Source organism: Bombina bombina, chromosome 4 (assembly GCF_027579735.1).
Source record: "Bombina bombina isolate aBomBom1 chromosome 4, aBomBom1.pri, whole genome shotgun sequence".
In the NCBI taxonomy this organism is placed as follows: Eukaryota; Metazoa; Chordata; class Amphibia; order Anura; family Bombinatoridae; genus Bombina; species Bombina bombina.
The window spans coordinates 401,634,592-401,653,191 of NC_069502.1; the positions used below are offsets into that span (position 1 = coordinate 401,634,592).

General features: G+C 40.4%; 1 protein-coding gene across 2 annotated transcripts in view; it reads left to right on the forward strand.

Moving 5' to 3' along the window:
• RFC4 (replication factor C subunit 4) overlaps positions 1 to 18,600 on the forward strand; it is a 271,306-nt gene that overhangs the window by 225,880 nt on the left and 26,826 nt on the right. For both annotated transcript variants that reach the window (XM_053710182.1, XM_053710183.1), the window contains one exon: positions 10,920 to 11,036. In XM_053710182.1, coding sequence (XP_053566157.1) covers positions 10,920 to 11,036 — 117 coding nt within the window. The remainder of the gene's footprint in view (positions 1 to 10,919; positions 11,037 to 18,600) is intronic.

The window sequence follows — 18,600 nt, forward strand, 5'->3', positions numbered from 1 at the left end:
TTGCTCTGACCAGTTTTTTATCTCAGTTAAGATATTTTGGCCATATTACTAATAATAATAATTTAAAGAGACAGAACCAAAACTTTTTTCTTTTGCTTGTTTTTCTGGCTATCATGGATTCAGAGGTTAGATCAGGAGACAAGGGACTCTCTCCTATGGTGGTTGTCGCTGGATCATGTATCCCAGGGGACATGCTTCCGCAGACCCTCATGGGTGATAGTGACAACGGATGCCAGCCTGATAGGATGGGGAGCAGTCTGGAACTCCCTGAGGGCCCAGGATGTATGGACTCGAACGGAGTCTCTACTTCCCATCAATATCCTAGAGTTGAGAGCAATATTCAATGCGCTTCAGGTTTGGCCTCAGTTGGCTTCGGCCAAATTCATCAGATTCCAGTCGGACAACATTACGACTGTAGCTTTTATCAATCATTAGGGAGGAACAAGTTGTTCCTTAGCGATGACCGAAGTAGCCAAGATAATTCAGTGGGCGGAAGCTCACTCTTGTTATCTGTCTGCGATCCACATCCCAGGTGTGGAAAACTGGGAAGCTGATTTTCTGAGCAGACAGACTTTTCATCCGGGGGAATGGGAACTCCATCCGGAGGTATTTGCCAGCCTGATTCTCAGATGGGGCAGGCCGGAGTTGGATCTTATGGCATCTTGTCAAAATGCCAAGCTTCCGAGATACTGGTCCAGGGATCCCCAGGCCGAGCTGATAGATGCCTTGGCAGTGCCTTGGTGTTTCAACCTAGCTTATGTGTTCCCTCCGTTTGCTCTCCTTCCCCGGGTGATTGCTCGAGTCAAACAGGAGAGGGCATCTGTGATCCTCATCGCTCCTGCGTGGCCTCGCAGGACTTGGTATGCCGATCTGGTGGACATGTCATCTCAGCCACCATGGAAGCATCCATTGAGGAAAGACCTCATTCAGGGACCCTTCCATCATCCGAATCTAGTTTCTCTGCAGCTAACTGCTTGGAGATTGAACGCTTGATTTTATCTAAGCGAGGGTTTTCTGATTCGGTCATTGATACTTTGATTCAGGCACGTAAGCCTGTTACTAGAAAGATTTACCATAAGATATGGTGTAAATATCTTTATTGGTGCGAATCCAAGGGCTACTCATGGAGTAGGGTTAGGATTCCCAGGATTTTGTCTTTTCTCCAAAAATGATTGGAGAAAGGGTTGTCAGCTGTTTCCTTAAAGGGACAGATTTCTGCTTTGTCTATTTTGCTACACAAGCGTCTAGCAGATGTTCCAGATGCTCAATCTTTTTGTCAGGCTCTGACTAGAATCAGGTAATAGAGAGAGGGGACCCAATGGCACCACTGATTGTAAATAGGAAATATAATTATTGATACCAATGTATAGTAATACTGGGGGGAGGGGGTTAAATCCTATATTCCACCCTTGTGACTAAAGTATCATTGTAAGGTGCTGTGTACTTGTAAACTTTGAGCAAAAGATTGGGATAAGAATCTCCAAAAGTTGTACACATAAATAGCACTCTTATTTCCTAATGTGGAATTGTTTACTGAGTTACAAGATAGCGGATCAGTGAGTTAAATTAAAACATATCTTTTATTGGACTATTTTTAGTAAAATAATGGAAATGACAATACAATTAAAAACCCAGGAATATGTCAACTTTAATAGGAATTAAGCAGAGCTTGGAGATGACCAGATTGGAAAGGATTTCTATATTATGGATTGCATATGTTGGTTATTACTCTCATAGATTGGCCAATTGTGTGCACTGCCCAATCTAAGTAGAAATAAGAGTTAATACTCAAGACATTGAGTGTCTTGTAAATGTCGCTTGAAATTCATGACACGTCAGGAATAGGCGGAGTCAGTGGGTTGAAATACCCGCCTAGCTTCAACCTCCGTAAACCCTTTGAGAAAGCCGAATTGCTCGGCGAAACATGTCAGGGGAGGTTGGGAGATAATGGGCTCCTTATAGTGCTTGTAAATTTTAAATTATCAGGAATCATCTTTATATTCTTTATGTAATTGGTGACTAGCTTAACCTATCTTGTGGCTAAATAACGAAGTCACATCAGTGGCTCATATAGAATTTAATATTAGCTTCAGGGAACTCGCTATGGTTCACTTGTACAAGGAATAATTATTAGAGACAGACTTGACCAGATACGTTGCAGTGTTCTAGACATTGGCTAAGGCTTATTTCACTTACATTCGGCTACTGATACTATTTTTGATGCCCGTATAACGGCATTTAGAGTGCACGCATGATAAAGTAATCTTGTTATTACTATTAGCAAAAAAAACTAAGTTTATTTCTGGTATTTCGTTTTTGGATAAAACAATTTATTAAGCAAACGAAGATAAAAGGCTATACATACCAACAAGAAAGTGCTAATTGGAACTCGTCCTTTTGATTTAGGTTAAGTATAGGAGCAATTGCATCAACTAACATAAAAACTAACTTAGTATCTGACCACTACAAATTATATATAAGCACTACCGCTATGGTTAAACTTTAGGATGCCAAGGGGTGAAACTTGCTATTATAATTATGCCTCATATAATGACATTCTCAATCTATGGAGAATAAGTAACAAATCCATTTAAAGCTGTAATCAAGGTCATAGTATACTTAGTAATTAGGTTTATCACACTTTTCGCTGGATACTGCAGTGTGAGCGACTAGATTACACTGAACAAGCATTTCTGAGTTGTTGCTATCCATTAGGAATAGTGAAACAGCATAAGTACGTGGATAATCACATGGGACATACTTTTTTATATATAATTTTGTCAAACTATGTACTTATAGTATATTAGACCATCTCACATGGAAAGTAACTTTTTGATTAATACTATTATCATACCGGACGGGTATATTAAGGGATTTTTTATATCAAAGGTTTGTTACTTATACTTGTAGCATTACCAATACATTAGTAACATTAATTATTTTCTACAAATATATCACAGCAATATCCCCAATCAGCTCCCGTCTATGCAAATCAGGAAGCTTATTAAACTACAAATATCAACGTACCTCATTAAAAAATAATTTATTAACAAGTTTATCAGTATACTATGTCTTCAAAATGCACTAAGTATAGTTGAAAGTGTCATAAGCATTACGCACAAGTATATGGTATACCACAATATACCATAATCATTATACATTGTTGCCAGCCTTACTGTTCAATAACTTACTGTAACAATATTATTGCATTTACGAGTATTAACTCTTATTTCTACTTAGATTGGGCAGTGCACACAATTGGCCAATCTATGAGAGTAATAACCAACATATGCAATCCATAATATAGAAATCCTTTCCAATCTGGTCATCTCCAAGCTCTGCGTAATTCCTATTAAAGTTGACATATTCCTGGGTTTTTAATTGTATTGTCATTTCCATTATTTTACTAAAAATAGTCCAATAAAAGTTATGTTTTAATTTAACTCACTGATCCGCTATCTTGTAACTCAGTAAACAATTCCACATTAGGAAATAAGAGTGCTATTTATGTGTATAACTTTTGGAGATTCTTATCCCCAATCTTTTGCTCTGACTAGAATCAGGCTTGTGTTTAGACCAATTGCTACTCCTTGGAGTTTGAATTTAGTTCTTAATGTTCTTCAAGGGGTTCCGTTTGAACATATGCATTCCATAGATATTAAGTTATTATCTTGTAAAGTTTTATTTTTGGTCTCTATTTCTTCTGCTCGCAGAGTTTCTGAGCTTTCGGCATTACAATGTGATTCTCTTTATCTTATTTTTCATTCCGATAAGGTGGTGTTACGTACCAAACCTAGTTGTCTTCCTAAAGTTGTTTCTAATAAAAATATTAATCAGGAAATTGTTGTTCCTTCCTTGTGTCCTAATCCTTCTTCTAAGAAGGAGCGGCTGTTACATAATTTGGACGTGGTCCATGCTTTAAAGTTTTACTTACAGGCAACTAAGGATTTTCGCCAATCATCTTCCCTGTTTATTGTGTTTTCTGGGAAGCGTAGGGGTCAGAAAGCTACGGCTACCTCTCTCTCATTTTGGCTGAAGAGTATCATCCTTTTTGCATATGAGATTGCTGGACAGCAGCCTCCTGAACGAATTACGGCTCATTCTACTAGGGCTGTGGCTTCCTCATGGGCATTCAAAAATTATGCTTCTGTTGAACAGATTTGCCAAGCTGCAACTTGGTCGTCTCTTCACACTTTTTCCAAATTTTACAAATTCAGTACTTTTGCCTCGTCTGAGGCTGTTTTTGGGAGGAAAGTTCTTCAAGCAGTGGTGCCTTCTGTTTAGGTTCCCTGTCTTGTCCCTCCCGTTTCATCCATGTACTATAGCTTTGGTATTGTATCCCACAAGTAAGGATGAAATCCATGGACTCATCGTATCTTGTAAAAGAAAAGGACATTTATTCTTACCTGATAAATTTGTTTCTTTTACGATACGATGAGTCCACGGCCCTCCCTGTTTTTATAAGACAGTTATTTAATTTTGTTAAACTTCAGTCACCTCTGCACCTGGGCTTTTCCTTTCTCTTTCTAATTTCGGTCGAATGACTGGAGTGAGAGGGAAGGGAGGAGCTATATATACAGCTCTGCTGTGGTGCTCTTTGCCTCCTCCTGCTGACCAGGAGGCGATATCCCACAAGTAAGGATGACATCCATGGACTCATCGTATCGTAAAAGAAACAAATTTATCAGGTAAGAATACATTTCCTTTTTAGAGCTGTATCCTTATTTGAAGTCACACAGGGATTAAACACTTATGTTAATCGCAACTAAAGGTTGAGACCCAACACTGTGTCACGGCATGCGTCTTACAGGGTTACAACTATCCCTTCGGTGTTGCCGCAGGTGCCTCTGGATAAATGTATCAAAGGATATTGGTTTAATGTAAACAAATGTGGAATTGACATCCAATATATATGGCTAGCATTCAATAGAAGAAACTATTTCCAATTTAAATATAAAGGAGTACATTAGTGTCACCAATTAATTGTCAAAAAATGTTTTTCTTTCTAATGACACGAGTCCACAGATCATCATTAATTACTGTTGGGAATATCACTCCTGCCCAGCAGGAGGCGGCAAAGAGCACCACAGCAAAGCTGTTAAATATCACCTCCCTTCCCTCCCACCCCAGTCATTCTCTTTGCCTACGTTACAGCAAGGAAGGGGTAAAGTTAGGTGTTAGAAAAGATTCTTCAAGCAAGATTTTATTATTTTTTAAGTAGTGCAAGATTGTGCTGCTTTTGTTCTAGGGTGTAGCCGTAGTCCATATCAGTCTCTTCAGTAGAGCAGTGGTGGCTTTAGAGCAATGGGAACTTGTGGGACATAATTCTCACTGCACCTCCCATATAGTTAATGCTGACCTAATATTGAAAGCCTGAGTAAGATTACTCAGTCTTTATCTCCTTTTTCCACAGGTCCATGTGAGGGAGAAGACCTCTCAAACCTAGTGAGCTGCCATGCTGCCTGGCAGATTTATGAGGTAAGTGCTGACTTTATTTTTCTGGGTAACAATCAGGAAAAAGTGTGCACTTTATTCAATAAGGGATACTAAGTTATTTTTTTCCCTATATGTTAAGGGGACCATATTTTGGCAGTATGTTATAGCAGGCACTGGGGCCGAGGTTTGTTCGAAATAAGGCTCATTTTATTTGGTTCCACTTCTCCCGGCTGCTCGACTTTATAATATGCTGACTGGGAGTTTCATTTTGCAGACGCCCACGATGGGCGGGGCTATCTTAGGCGGCGGTTTACTAGTGCACGCCATTTTCCCCTGCTTTACTGTGACCGGGTAGTAATTTCTCTGGAAAGCGCATAATAAGTTAAAGCTGCGCTCTTGGGACCAGACAGCTGCTCACTATGTTGCAGACGCTAAGTTGTTAAAGCAGCATGAGGGCTATTGCGAGTTCCGGATCTTTTCTTAGATAAATGTTATCCGCTGTCAGCAGGGCAGTTAGGCACCTCAGCAAAACTAAGCTGAGGTGTACAGGTTGTTAATAGTAGTTGCAAACACGCTATTCAATTGCTTACGGCAGAAAATACAAAGAAAAAGAAAAATGCTTTAAAATTTAAAGTGACAGTAACGTTTTTTGTGTTTAAAATTTTGATTAAAATTTATGGGTTTTTTTTTTGATAATTTGTTGCATTGTGAGTCAGAATGGACTAAGATGCCTTGCAAAATACTTGTTTTGATGATAATGTGGAACCATCTATCCCTTCTGTTCCTTATGTTTTGACAGAACTTTATTTTACAGGGATAGATTTTTTTCTGAGCCAACATTGTCTAAGGCGGATACTGTTTTAGGTGCCTAACGACTATGTTCAATATATTCCGCAGCTTTTCTCCTCAAGTGTCCATAAATTTATTGCCCTCTCATACAGTGCCCTGCGCTTCCTCTGTAACTCCACCTGGACTCACGTTGCAAGACATCACTTCCCTCATGTCCTTGACAGTCTCTGGTGTGTTGTCTGCTTTCCCTGTGCTGCAGGGAAAGCGCAAGAGGAAAAGTAAACATTCAGTAAGTGAGGTTACTGGCGCTGTTGTTGCTTTTTTGAATGCCCCCTCCTAGAAGCCTGAGGAGGAGGATACTTCGATAGCATCTGAAGGCGAAATCTGACAGTGTAATTCCTCCTACTGATTCTGAAGTTGAATCCTTCAGGTTTCAGCTAGAATATATGTCTGTTACTCAAGGAGGTTTTAGCTTCACTGGATGACAGCATCACCATGGTGGCTGTCAATCCTAAAAGTTCCAGTAAGCTACATAGGTATTTTGATATACCTTCCATGGTGTAAGTTTCTCCTGTACCAGATCGAGCTACTGAGATTATTGCTATGGAATGGGAGAGACTATGTATCCCCTTTTTCTCCATCACCTGTAGTTAAAGGGTTTCTATAGTAGGTTCTGTCAAGGAGTCTTGTCAGACGATATCCAAAGTGGAAGGGGCAATTTCCACGCTAACCAGGAGGACTACTATTCCTATAGAGGATAGTTGCTTCTTTAAGGATCCTATGGATAAGAAGTTACAGGTTATGTACACCAGGGTTTACAATGACAACCAGCGGTTTGTATTGCTACTGTCACTAGTGTGGTAGCATACTGTTTGATGCCTTTTCTGATTCTATTAAAAACAAACTCTTCCCTTGAAGAAATCCAGGTTAGAATAAAGGCCCTTAAGTTGGCCAACTCCTTTACCATGGATGCTTCCCTTCAGGTTATTACGCTGGGAGCTAAGATTTCGTTTTTTTTTACATACTGGCCCGCAGATCTTGGTCTGCGGATGTGTCCTCTACGTCTAAACTTTTGGCGATTCCTTACAAAGGAAAGACTTTGACACCACAGGAGGAAAGGGACTTTTCCTCCTTCAGGATAAGATAAATAATCAATAGGGATGTCAGAGTAATTTTCGTTCCTTTCGAAATTTCAATAGAAATCCTTTCACTTCCTCCTCCAAGCAGGAGCAGTCCAAGCCTTCCTGGAGTCCCAATCAGTCTTGGAACATGGAAAAACAATCCAAAAAGCCTGCTATTGCATCAAAAGCAACATGAGGGGTCTGCCCCTGATCCAGGACCGGATCTTGTGGGGGGCAGACTTTCATTTTTCGCTCAGGCTTGGGTACGAGATGTTCAGGATCCCTGGGCGGTGGGCATCGTGTCCCAGGGATACAAACTAGAGTCAAGACCTTTCCTCCCAGAGGCAGTTTTCTGCTTTCAAAATTATCTGTAGACCAGACACAGAGAGGGGCGTTCTTACACTGTGTTCGGGACCTCTCCGACCTGGGAGTGATGGCTCCTGTTACAATACAGGAACAAGGTCTGGGGTTCTATTCCAATCTGTTCGTGGTTCCCAAAAAAAGGGATCCTTCAGACTGATTTTAGATCTCAAGAGTCTAAACAAATTCTTCAGAGTGCCGTCCTTCAAGATGGAAACTATTCGTTCCATTCTTCCTTTGATCCAGGAGGGTCAATTTATGACAATGGTGGATTTAAAGGATGTGTACCTGCATGTTTCCCTACACAGGGACCATCACAAGTTCTAAGGTTTTCTTTTCTAGTCAAACACTTTCAGTTTGTGGCTCTTCCATTTGGTCTTACCACAGTTACCAGAATTTCCTCAAAGGTCCTGGGATCCCTGCTAGCGGTGCTACGATTGCGGTGCATTGCAGTGGCACCTTATCTGAACTACATTCTAGTTCAGGCGTCTTCCATTCAACAAGCAAGATCTCGCACGGAAATGTTGTTATCTTTCCGGCGGTCTCAAGGATGGAAGGTGAATTTGGAAGCGAGTTCCTTAGTTCCAAATACAAATAGATTCCTTATCAATGAAGATTTTTCTGACAGAGTCAGGAAATCAAAGATTTTCAATTCTTGCCAGTCCTCTCCTCGACCATCAGTGGCTCATCCCGGTCGTCTGTTTCCGTCTCAGACCTCTGCAGTTAAGGCGCAGGCAGTGGAACGGGTATTATGCAGATCTGTCTCCGTGATTACTGCTGGAGCAGGAGGCAAGGGATTCTCTATTTTTTGGTTGTCTCTGGATCATCTTTCCCAGGGAACTGGCTTTCGCAGAACCTCTTGGGTGATTGTGACAACAGATGCCAGCCTTCTGGGAGGCTCTCTAAAGGCTCAGAGAACAGGGACTCGGTCGGCCTGGTTCTTCAGGTTCCAGTCGGACAATTTAGCCTCACTGGTTTTCATCAACCATCAGGGAGGAGCTAGGAGTTCCTTGGCCATGATAGAGGTAGCCAAGATCATTCAGTATGCAGAGACCCACAATTGCTGTGGCGGACTTTCTGAGCAGGCAGATCCTTCACCCGGGGGAGTGGGAGGTTTATCCGGAAGTGTTTTCCAGCCTGATTCTCAAATGGGGTCAGCCGGGATTGGATCTCATGGCATCTCGGCAGAATGCCAAGCTCCCGAGGTACGGTACTGAGAGACGCTCTAGCGGTACCTTGGAATTTCAGTCTCGCATACCTATTGTCTCCGTTCGCCTTTTTTCCTCGAGTCATTGCTCGAATCAAGCAGGAGAGGGCGTCAGTGACCCTCATTGCACCGGCGTGGTCTCACAGGCTTTGGTATGCAGACCTGGTGGACATGTCATCTCCTTGGAGACTTCAGTCGGGGAAGGACCTTCTATTTCAAGTCCCTTCCTTCATACAAATTTAGTTCCTCAGAGTCTGATTGAACACTTAAATGTATTCATGCGTGGATTTCAGACTCTGTCATCGAGTCCTTGATTCACGTAAATCTGTGACTAGAAAGATTTACCATAAGATATCTATATCGGTGTGAATCCAAAGGCTACTCTTGGAGTAGAGTAGGGATTCTTAGAATTCTGTTTTTTTTCCAAGAAGGTTTGGAGAAGGGTTTATTGGGAAGTTCCCTAAAGGGTCAAATATCTGCCTTCTCTATTTTGCTACTTAAGCGTTTGGGGATATCCCAGACGTGCAATCTTTTTGTCAGGCCTTGGTCAGGCTCAGACCTGTGTTCAAACCAGTTACGCCTTCCCGGAGTCTTATTTTAGTTCTTAAGGTTCTTTAAGTGGCTCCGTTGGAGCCTAGGCATTTCTTAGATATTAAGTTGTTATCTTGGGAAGTTTTGTTTCTTGTTGCTATTCTTCTGCTCATAGAGTGTCAGAGCTCTCGGCATTACAGTATGAGTTCCCTTACCTTATTTTTCATCAGATAAGGTGGCTTTATGTACTAAATTAGGGTTCCTCCCTAAAGTAGTTGCAGATCGGAACATTAATCAGGAGATTGTTGTTCCTTCCTTGTGTCTTAATCCTCCTCCTCAAGAGGAACGGCTTCTACACAATCTGGATGGGGTACGTGCACTACAATTCTATTTACAGGCGACTAAGGATTTTCGTCAGCCTTCTGTTTAATGTAAGGGACAGAAAGCTACGGCTGTTTCTCTTTCTTTGTGGCTGAAGAGTATGATTTGCTTTGCCTATGAATCTGCTGGACAGCAGCCTCCTGAGGGAGTAACGGCTCTTTCTAATAGGGTTGTTTCCTCTTCCTGGGCATTCAAAGATGAAGCCTCTATGGAACAGATTTGCAAGGCTGCAACTTGGTCTTCTCTTCACACTTTTTCAAACTTCTATAAATTTGACGCTTTTTGGAGAAGGGTTCTTCAAGCAGTGGTGCCTTCCGTTTAGGTTTCCTGTCTTGTCCCTCCATTATCATCTGTGTACTCTAGCTTGGGTATTGATTCCCAACCGTATTTAATGATGATCCGTGGAGTCATTGTGTCATTAGAAAGAAAACAAAATTTATGCTTACCTGATAAATGTATTTCTTTCTTGACACGATGAGTCCACGGCCCGCCCTGTTATTTAGACAAGTTGTTAATATTTTATAAACTTCAGACACCTCTGCACCTTGTTTTTTCCTTTCTCCTTTACTTCGGTCGAATAACTAGGGTGGGAGGGAATGGAGGTGATATTTAACAGCTTTGCTGTGGTGCTCTTTGCCGCATCCTGCTGGACACTACCCTTTGTTTCTATGGACAGGAGTGATATTCCCAACAGTAATTAATGATGATCCGTTGGCTCATCATGTCAAGAAATAAATAAATTTATCAGGTAAGCATAAATTTTGTTTTTGTATGTAGCTTGAAGAGGTAGCTGGAGACATGTATCTGATTTGAGGTCATATTTGTATTGACCAATAAGTCAAAAGAATTACATTACCTATTGTTATTGCGCTGGGTTCTGGAGCAATAGAGTGGAATTAGCCTAAATATAAACTGCATTTGATTATAATGTCTGATTGATAGTGACAGAAACTGGTCATATGTTGTTTTAATAATATAAAGTAGAATAACAAATGAATGCTTTAATACGATATTTGTCAATGTTTCATAATCAAAACTAGTCATCTTAATTGTTTTTCTGATTCAGGTTCAGTAACTGCCTTATCTTTTTGTAGAACTTAATCAATAACGGACATGCAGCAACACAGCTTGTAAACCAGCTTCATGACATAATAATTGAGCGAGAGGATCTGTCTGATAAGCAGAAAGCTGTTATTGCAGAAAAGCTTGCAGTAAGTCCCTTGTTTTAGATAATTTCTGTTAATTATTCAAAGATTATATGGATACTAATTCCAATACAGAAATGGTCAATGGTTTTCTGTTTTTGTTATTCTATTCAAAGTGTAAAGTACACTTTAAATTCTTACCTACTCATGTTGTTCTGTCATTTAAATAATTATGAGATTAATGACATCCAATAAAAGACAGCAGTACCGACTAAAGGGACAGAAAAGTCATAATTAGACATTCGTGATTTAAACAAAGCATTCAATTTTAAACAACTTTCCAATTTACTTCTATTATTTAATTTGCTTCCTTCTCTTGTTATCGTTTGCTGAAAGGTTTATCTAGGTAAGCTCATGAGCATCAACTAACCTAGGTTCTAGCTGCTGATTGGTGGCTGCATATATATACTGATTGTCATTGGCTCACCCATGTGTTCAGTTGGAAACTAGTTGTGCATTGCTGCTCCTTCAACAAATGATACTAAGAGGATGAAGCAAATTTGATAATAGAAGTAAACTGGGAAGTTGTTTAAAATTGTATGTTCTACCTAAATCATGAAAGAAATATTTTGGGTTTCATGTTCCTTAATTAATGAATGTGCTATGTTTTAAAATATTTAAAGTGATGGTAAACTTGACATTTTTTTAAAATCAGGTTTGAAATCTATGCAATATTTTAGAGGGACTTAAATTGATCACTTCTAATAAAGATGTTCTGTAACTTACTCTTTTATCTAATCTAGTTGTGCCATTCTAATACCCCGAGCTCTGGCCGCCCACTTCAAAACTTTTGTAAGCTTCAATCAGTGCTCTAGCCATACAGCACTTTTTTTTTTTTTGTAGCTAGAGGAACAGTTGGACAACAGTTCAAATCATTAGCTCACATAAAAAAAAAATGAGCTTGAAGTTGGCGGCTGGAGCGTGGGGTTTTAGAATGGCACAGCTAGATTAAAAAGTAATTTACATTTGCATCTTTATTAGAAGTGATCAATTAAAGTCCCTGTAAAATATTGCTTAGATTCCGGACCTGGTTTTAAAACATGTCAAGTTTACCATCACCTTAATCATCCATCTGAAATAAAAAGCATTTAAAGAAGACAATTTCTTTCATGTAATTGGCAAGAGTCCATGAGCTAGTGACGTATGGGATATACAATCCTACTAGGAGGGGCAAAGTTTCCCAAACCTCAAAATGCCTATAAATACACCCCTCACCACACCCACAATTCAGTTTTACAAACTTTGCCTCCTATGGAGGTGGTGAAGTAAGTTTGTGCTAAGATTTCTACGTTGATATGTGCTTCTCAGCATTTTGAAGCCCGATTCCTCTGAGTACAGTGACTGTCAGAGGGATGTGAAGGGAGTATCACCTATTGAATGCAATGGTTTTCCTCACGGGGATCTATTTCTTTTTAAAGACACGTTGAGTCCACGGATTTCATCCTTGTGGGATTATGCCTCCTGGTCAGCAGGAGGAGGCAAAGAGCACCACAGCAGAGCTGTATATATAGCTCCTCGCTTCCCTCCCACTCCAGTCATTCTCTTTGCCTGTGTTAGTGATAGGAAGAGGTAAAGTGAGGTGTTAGTTTAGATTCTTCAATCAAGAGTTTATTTTAAAATGGTACCAGTGAATGCTATTTTATTATAGGGTTTAGCCGTATTCCTGGTCAGCCTCTAGAGTAGAGCTACAGGTGGCTTTAAAGCAATGGGAACTGGTGGGACATAACTCTCACTGCGCCTCCCACACTGAGTGCTGCCCTTCTCATGATGGTCTTAGCAGATATTAACTACGGTCCTATCTGTTTCCACAGGGCTAGGGAGAAGATATCTGGATCCTGTGGGAACTATCATGCTGTCGAACAGCAGCAAGGTAAGTGCAGTCTTTATTTCTGGGCCGTATAGATATCACAGAATCGACTATGCACTTATTTTTCATTGTGGGGGTCATGGGCTCTCTTGAAGGAAGGCCTACCATTTTGAGCAGCAAGTATGGTGTCACATAAGTCATGATAACCGACGCTGTTTTATCAGTCATGCCGTGTCTAGGGGGACATGGACTCTTTCCAGTAAGAGAGCTCTCCTGTTAGTCACTGGCTTTAGGTACTATGGGCAAGACGCTGGGGCTATAATGACCGGAGCTTTCATACAGAAAGGTTCCTGTCCAGGGCTATACCTTGTTTGTTTTTTGTGTACACAGTGCAGAAGAATTATAGAAACAGTGATTAGGTAACTTTAGCGGAGCAGCGCAGTAATTATTTTTTTTTACATTAATTATTGCCGGATGGTTTTGAGTGCCGCCCATGAAGGCCGGGGTTAACTTTGGTGCGCTCTGATTCAAAGAAGCCGCGCAGTGCTTTCTGTTCCAGAGTTCCGCCGCTCCAGTGACCCTCATCGCATAGCAAGTGTTTTCTACTAAGACTGCATGGTTAGATAATCAGGCGGTCTTTAGTGTCCGTGTCAGGATCGGGAGTCTTGCTAGCCTGGTTGGTGTACCGTGGGGGCAGGTAGGCGCCTCAGCAGAGCTGTTGAGGCGGAGAGGTGTTATTTTTTCTATTTAAGAATTGCATAGAAATTGACCGTCAGATTTTTCAGTGCAGAAAAGTTATAGATGTTTTATTTTCTTTCATGTCATTGGCAAGAGTCCATGAGCTAGTGACATATGGGATATACAATCCTACCAGGAGGGGCAAAGTTTCCCAAACCTCAAAATGCCTATAAATACACCCCTCACCACACCCACAATTCAGTTTTTACAAACTTTGGCTACTATGGAGGTGGTGAAGAAAGTTTTTGTGCTAAGATTTCTACGTTGATATGCGCTTCTCAGCATTGTTGAAGCCCGATTCCTCTCAGAGTACAGCGAATGTCAGAGGGACGTAAAGGGAGTATCACTTATTTGAATACAATGATTTCCCTAACGGGGGTCTATTTCATAGGTTCTCTGTTATCGGTCGTAGAGATTCATCTCCTACCTCCCTTTTCAGATCGACGATATACTCTCAATTTACCATTACCTCTACTAATAACTGTTTAATACTGGTTTGGCTATCTGCTATATGTGGATGGGTGTCTTCTGGTAAGTATGTTTTTTATTACTTAAGACACCTCAGCTATGGTTTGGCACTTTATGCATTTATATAACGTTCTAAATATATGTATTGTACTTATATTTGCCATGAGTCAGGTTCATGTATTTCCTTCAGCAGACTGTCAGTTTCATATTTGGGGAATTTAAACATTTTAAGAAATTTATTTCTTACCTGGGGTTTAGTCTTTTTTTTTTCTTCAATTGACTAGTTCTTGCTATTGCGGGTATTAGGCCCGCGGGTGCGTCAAATGCTAAAGTTTATTGCATCATTCTTGGCGCGAAAATATTTTTGGCGTGAAAAAATACGTTTGACGCAACTTCGTCATTTCCGGCGTCATACGTTACGCCGAGACCTTTCACACGGCGCGAGTGTGTCATTTCCAGTTATTTTTGGCGCCAAAAAAGTTTGTTACGTTGTGCGTCATACTTGGCGCCAATTTTTTTTAATTATTTCAAAACCCCATTGATGTTTGCCTCTTGCTTTTTTCACTATCAGAGGCCTATGCTTTTGCATTTTTTCCATATAAGGAAATAGATCATTTTGCTTTATATGTTGTTTTTTCTCTTACATTGAGCAAAATGTCCCAATCTGATCCTGTCTCAGAAGTTTCTGCTGGAACATTGCTGCCTGACATCGGGTCTACCAAAGCTAAGTGCATTTGTTGTAAAAGTGTAGAAATTATTCCACCAAATGTCATTTGTAATAGTTGTCATGATAAACTTTTACATGCAGATAGTGTTTCCATCAGTAATAGTACATTGCCAGTTGCAGTTCCTTCAACTTCTAATGTACATGATATACCTGTAAATTTTAAAGAATTTGTTTCTGATTCTATTCTGAAGGCTTTGTCTGCATTTCCACCTTCTAATAAATGTAAAAGGTCTTTTAAAACTTCTCATTTAGCTGATGAAATTTCAAATGACTCAGGGATTAATACTATGTTACAAGCTCGTAAATCTGTCTCTAGAAAGATTTATTATAGAGTTTGGAAGACTTACATTTCATGGTGTTCTTCTCATAAATTCTCCTGGCATTCTTTTAGAATTCCTAGAATTTTACAGTTCCTTCAGGATGGTTTGGATAAGGGTTTGTCTGCAAGTTCCTTGAAAGGTCAAATCTCCGCTCTTTCTGTTTTGTTTCACAGAAAAATTGCTATACTTCCTGATATTCACTGTTTTGTACAGGCTTTAGTTCGTATTAAGCCTGTCATTAAATCAATTTCTTCTCCTTGGAGTCTTAATTTGGTTCTGAAGGCTTTACAGGCTCCTCCATTTGAGCCTATGCATTATTTGGACATTAAACTACTTTCTTGGAAAGTGTTGTTCCTTTTGGCTATCTCTTCTGCTAGAAGAGTTTCTGAGCTATCTGCTCTTTCTTGTGAGTCTCCTTTTCTGATTTTTTCATCAGGATAAGGCAGTTTTGCGGACTTCTTTTCAATTTTTACCTAAGGTTGTGAATTCTAACAACATTAGTAGAGAAATTGTTGTCCCTTCCTTATGTCCTAATCCTAAGAATTCTTTGGAGAGATCCTTACATTCTTTGGATGTGGTAAGAGCTTTGAAATATTATGTGGAAGCTACTAAAGATTTCAGGAAGACTTCCAGTCTATTTGTTTTATTTTCTGGTCCTAGGAAAGGTCAGAAGGCTTCTGCTATTTCCTTGGCTTCTTGGTTGAAACTTTTGATTCATCAAGCTTATTTGGAGTCGGGTTAGGCCCCGCCTCAGAGAATTACAGCTCATTCTACTAGATCAGTCTCCACTTCGTGGGCTTTTAAGAATGAAGCTTCAGTTGATCAGATTTGCAAAGCGGTGACTTGGTCCTCTTTGCATACATTTACTAAATTCTACCGTTTTGATGTATTTGCTTCTTCGGAAGCAGTTTTTGGTAGAAAAGTTCTTCAGGCAGTTGTTTCAGTTTGATTCTTCTGCTTTTGTTTTAAGTTTTTTTCTTTCAAAAATGAAATAAACTTATTTTTTTGGGTTGTGGATTAATTTTTTTCAGCGGAACATGGCTGTTTTTATTTTTATTCCATCCCTCTCTAGTGACTCTTGAGTGGAAGACTCCACATCTTGGGTATTGATATCCCATATGTCACTAGCTCATGGACTCTTGCCAATTGCATGAAAGAAAACATAATTTATGTAAGAACTTACCTGATAAATTCATTTCTTTCATATTGGCAAAGAGTCCATGAGGCCCACCCTTTTTATGGTGGTTATGATTTTTTTGTATAAAGCACAATTATTTCCAAATTTCCTTTGTTGATGCTTTCTACTCCTTTCTTTATCACCCCACTGCTTGGCTATTCGTTAAACTAAATTGTGGGTGTGGTGAGGGGTGTATTTATAGGCATTTTGAGGTTTGGGAAACTTTGCCCCTCCTGGTAGGATTGTATATCCCATATGTCACTAGCTCATGGACTCTTGCCAATATGAAAGAAATGAATTTATCAGGTAAGTTCTTACATAAATTATGTTTTTAAAGGCACAGTATCCTGTTATTTTTCAGGACAAACGGTTATATTAATGTTTGTACACATATAGTTTTTCTTGGGCCATAAATTATAGCTACATCATATAGCTACCAATTTTTTCCTTGCTGTTTGTTATCATGGATTCGGAGGATATCCAGAATGTTACGTGTTCCATGTGTTTGAATGCCAATGTGGAACCTCCTGTTACTTTTTGCCCCTCATGTGTTGAGAGGGCCTTACACTATAGAGAACAAATTGTATTTGATAAAAGGTTGCCCAAAACTGATGCTTCTCAGGAATCTACCGATGAGATGCAGCGTATTCCGCAATTTTCTCCCCAAGCGTCACAGCCCTTAACGCCCGCTCAAGCGGTGCCAAGTACTTCTTCAGTTTCTACTGCTGTCACGTTAAAGGACATAGCTGCAGTTATGTCATCTACACTTTCCGATGCGTTATCTGCCTTTCCCATATTTCAAGGCAAACGCAAAAGGAAGGAAAACCACGTGGTCAATGCAGCTTCTGATACCTTGATGGTGATCTCAGATGTACCCTCCCAGGGCTCTAAATTGGAGGGTATGGAGGTTCTATCCAAAGGTGAACTTTCTGATTCAGGAAGTGCCTTACCACTGACGGATTCAGAAGTGTTTTCTTTCAGGTTTAAACTTGAACACCTCCGTTTATTATTGAAGGAGGTTTTGGTGACTCTGGATGACTGTGATTCAATAGTGGTTCCTCCAGAGAAATTGAGTAACCTGGACAGATACCTAGAAGTCCCTTCTTATGCTGATGTTTTTCCAGTTTCCAAGAGAACTTCAGAGATTATTGCCAAGGAATGTGAGAGACCAGGTATTCCCTTCTCACCTTCCCCCGTTTTTAAGAAGATGTACCCTATAGCTGACACTATTAGGAACTCTTGGCAGACGGTCCCTAAGGTGGAGGGTGCTATTTCTACTTTGGCTAAACGAACTACTATTCCTATTGAGGATAGTTGTACTTTTAAAGACCCTATGGATAAGAAGTTGGAGGGGTTCACCAGGGGTTGCTATTACAACCGGCGGCTTGCATTGTCACGGTTACCAATGCGGCTGCTTATTGGTTTGATGCTCTGGAAGAGTCTCTTAAGACTGAGACTTCTTTGGAAGAGATACAGGATCGGATTAAAGCTCTTAAACTACCTAATTAGTTTATTACGGATGCTTCTCTGCAGATTACTAAATTGGCGGCAACTATTCACAAGCCAAGTCTACCTGGAGACCCAACCAGTCTTGGAACAAGGGTAAACAATCCAAGAAGCCTGCTGCTGCTCCCAAGTCAGCATGAAGGCCTGGCCCCAGATCCGGGACTGGATCTAGTAGGGGGCAGACTTTCCTTCATCCAGGCTTGGATACGAGATGTTCAGGATCCCTGGGCAATAGAAATAGTGTCTCAGGGATACAAATTGGAGTTCAGAAATTCTCCCCCCAGAGGAAGGTTTCTTCTTTCATGATTATCTGCAGACCAGATAAAAAGAGAGGCGCTCTTACGTTGTGTAAGAGACCTCTCCTCCATGGGAGTAATCTGTCCCGTTTCAATACAGGGACAGGGGTTTTATTCAAATCTGTTTGTAGTTCCCAAAAAAGAGGGAACTTTCAGACCTATTTTAGACCTCGAGTCTAAACAAGTTTCTCAGAGTTCCATCTTTCAAGATAGAAACTATTCGTACCATTCTTCCATTGATCCAGGAGGGTCAATTTATGCATCTAAAGGATGCATATCTTCATGTTCCTATCCACAGAGATCATCGCAAGTTCCTGAGGTTTGCCTTTCTGGACAAACATTTTCAGTTTGTAGTTCTTCTGGCCACGGCTCCCAGAATTTTCACAAAGGTTCTGGGGTCTCTACTGGCGGTTCTAAGACCGCGGGGCATTGCGGTGGCGCCTTATCTGGACGATGTTCTGATCTAGGCATCATCCTATCAACTAGCAAGGTCCCATACCGACATTCTGCTATCCTTCCTGAGAACTCACG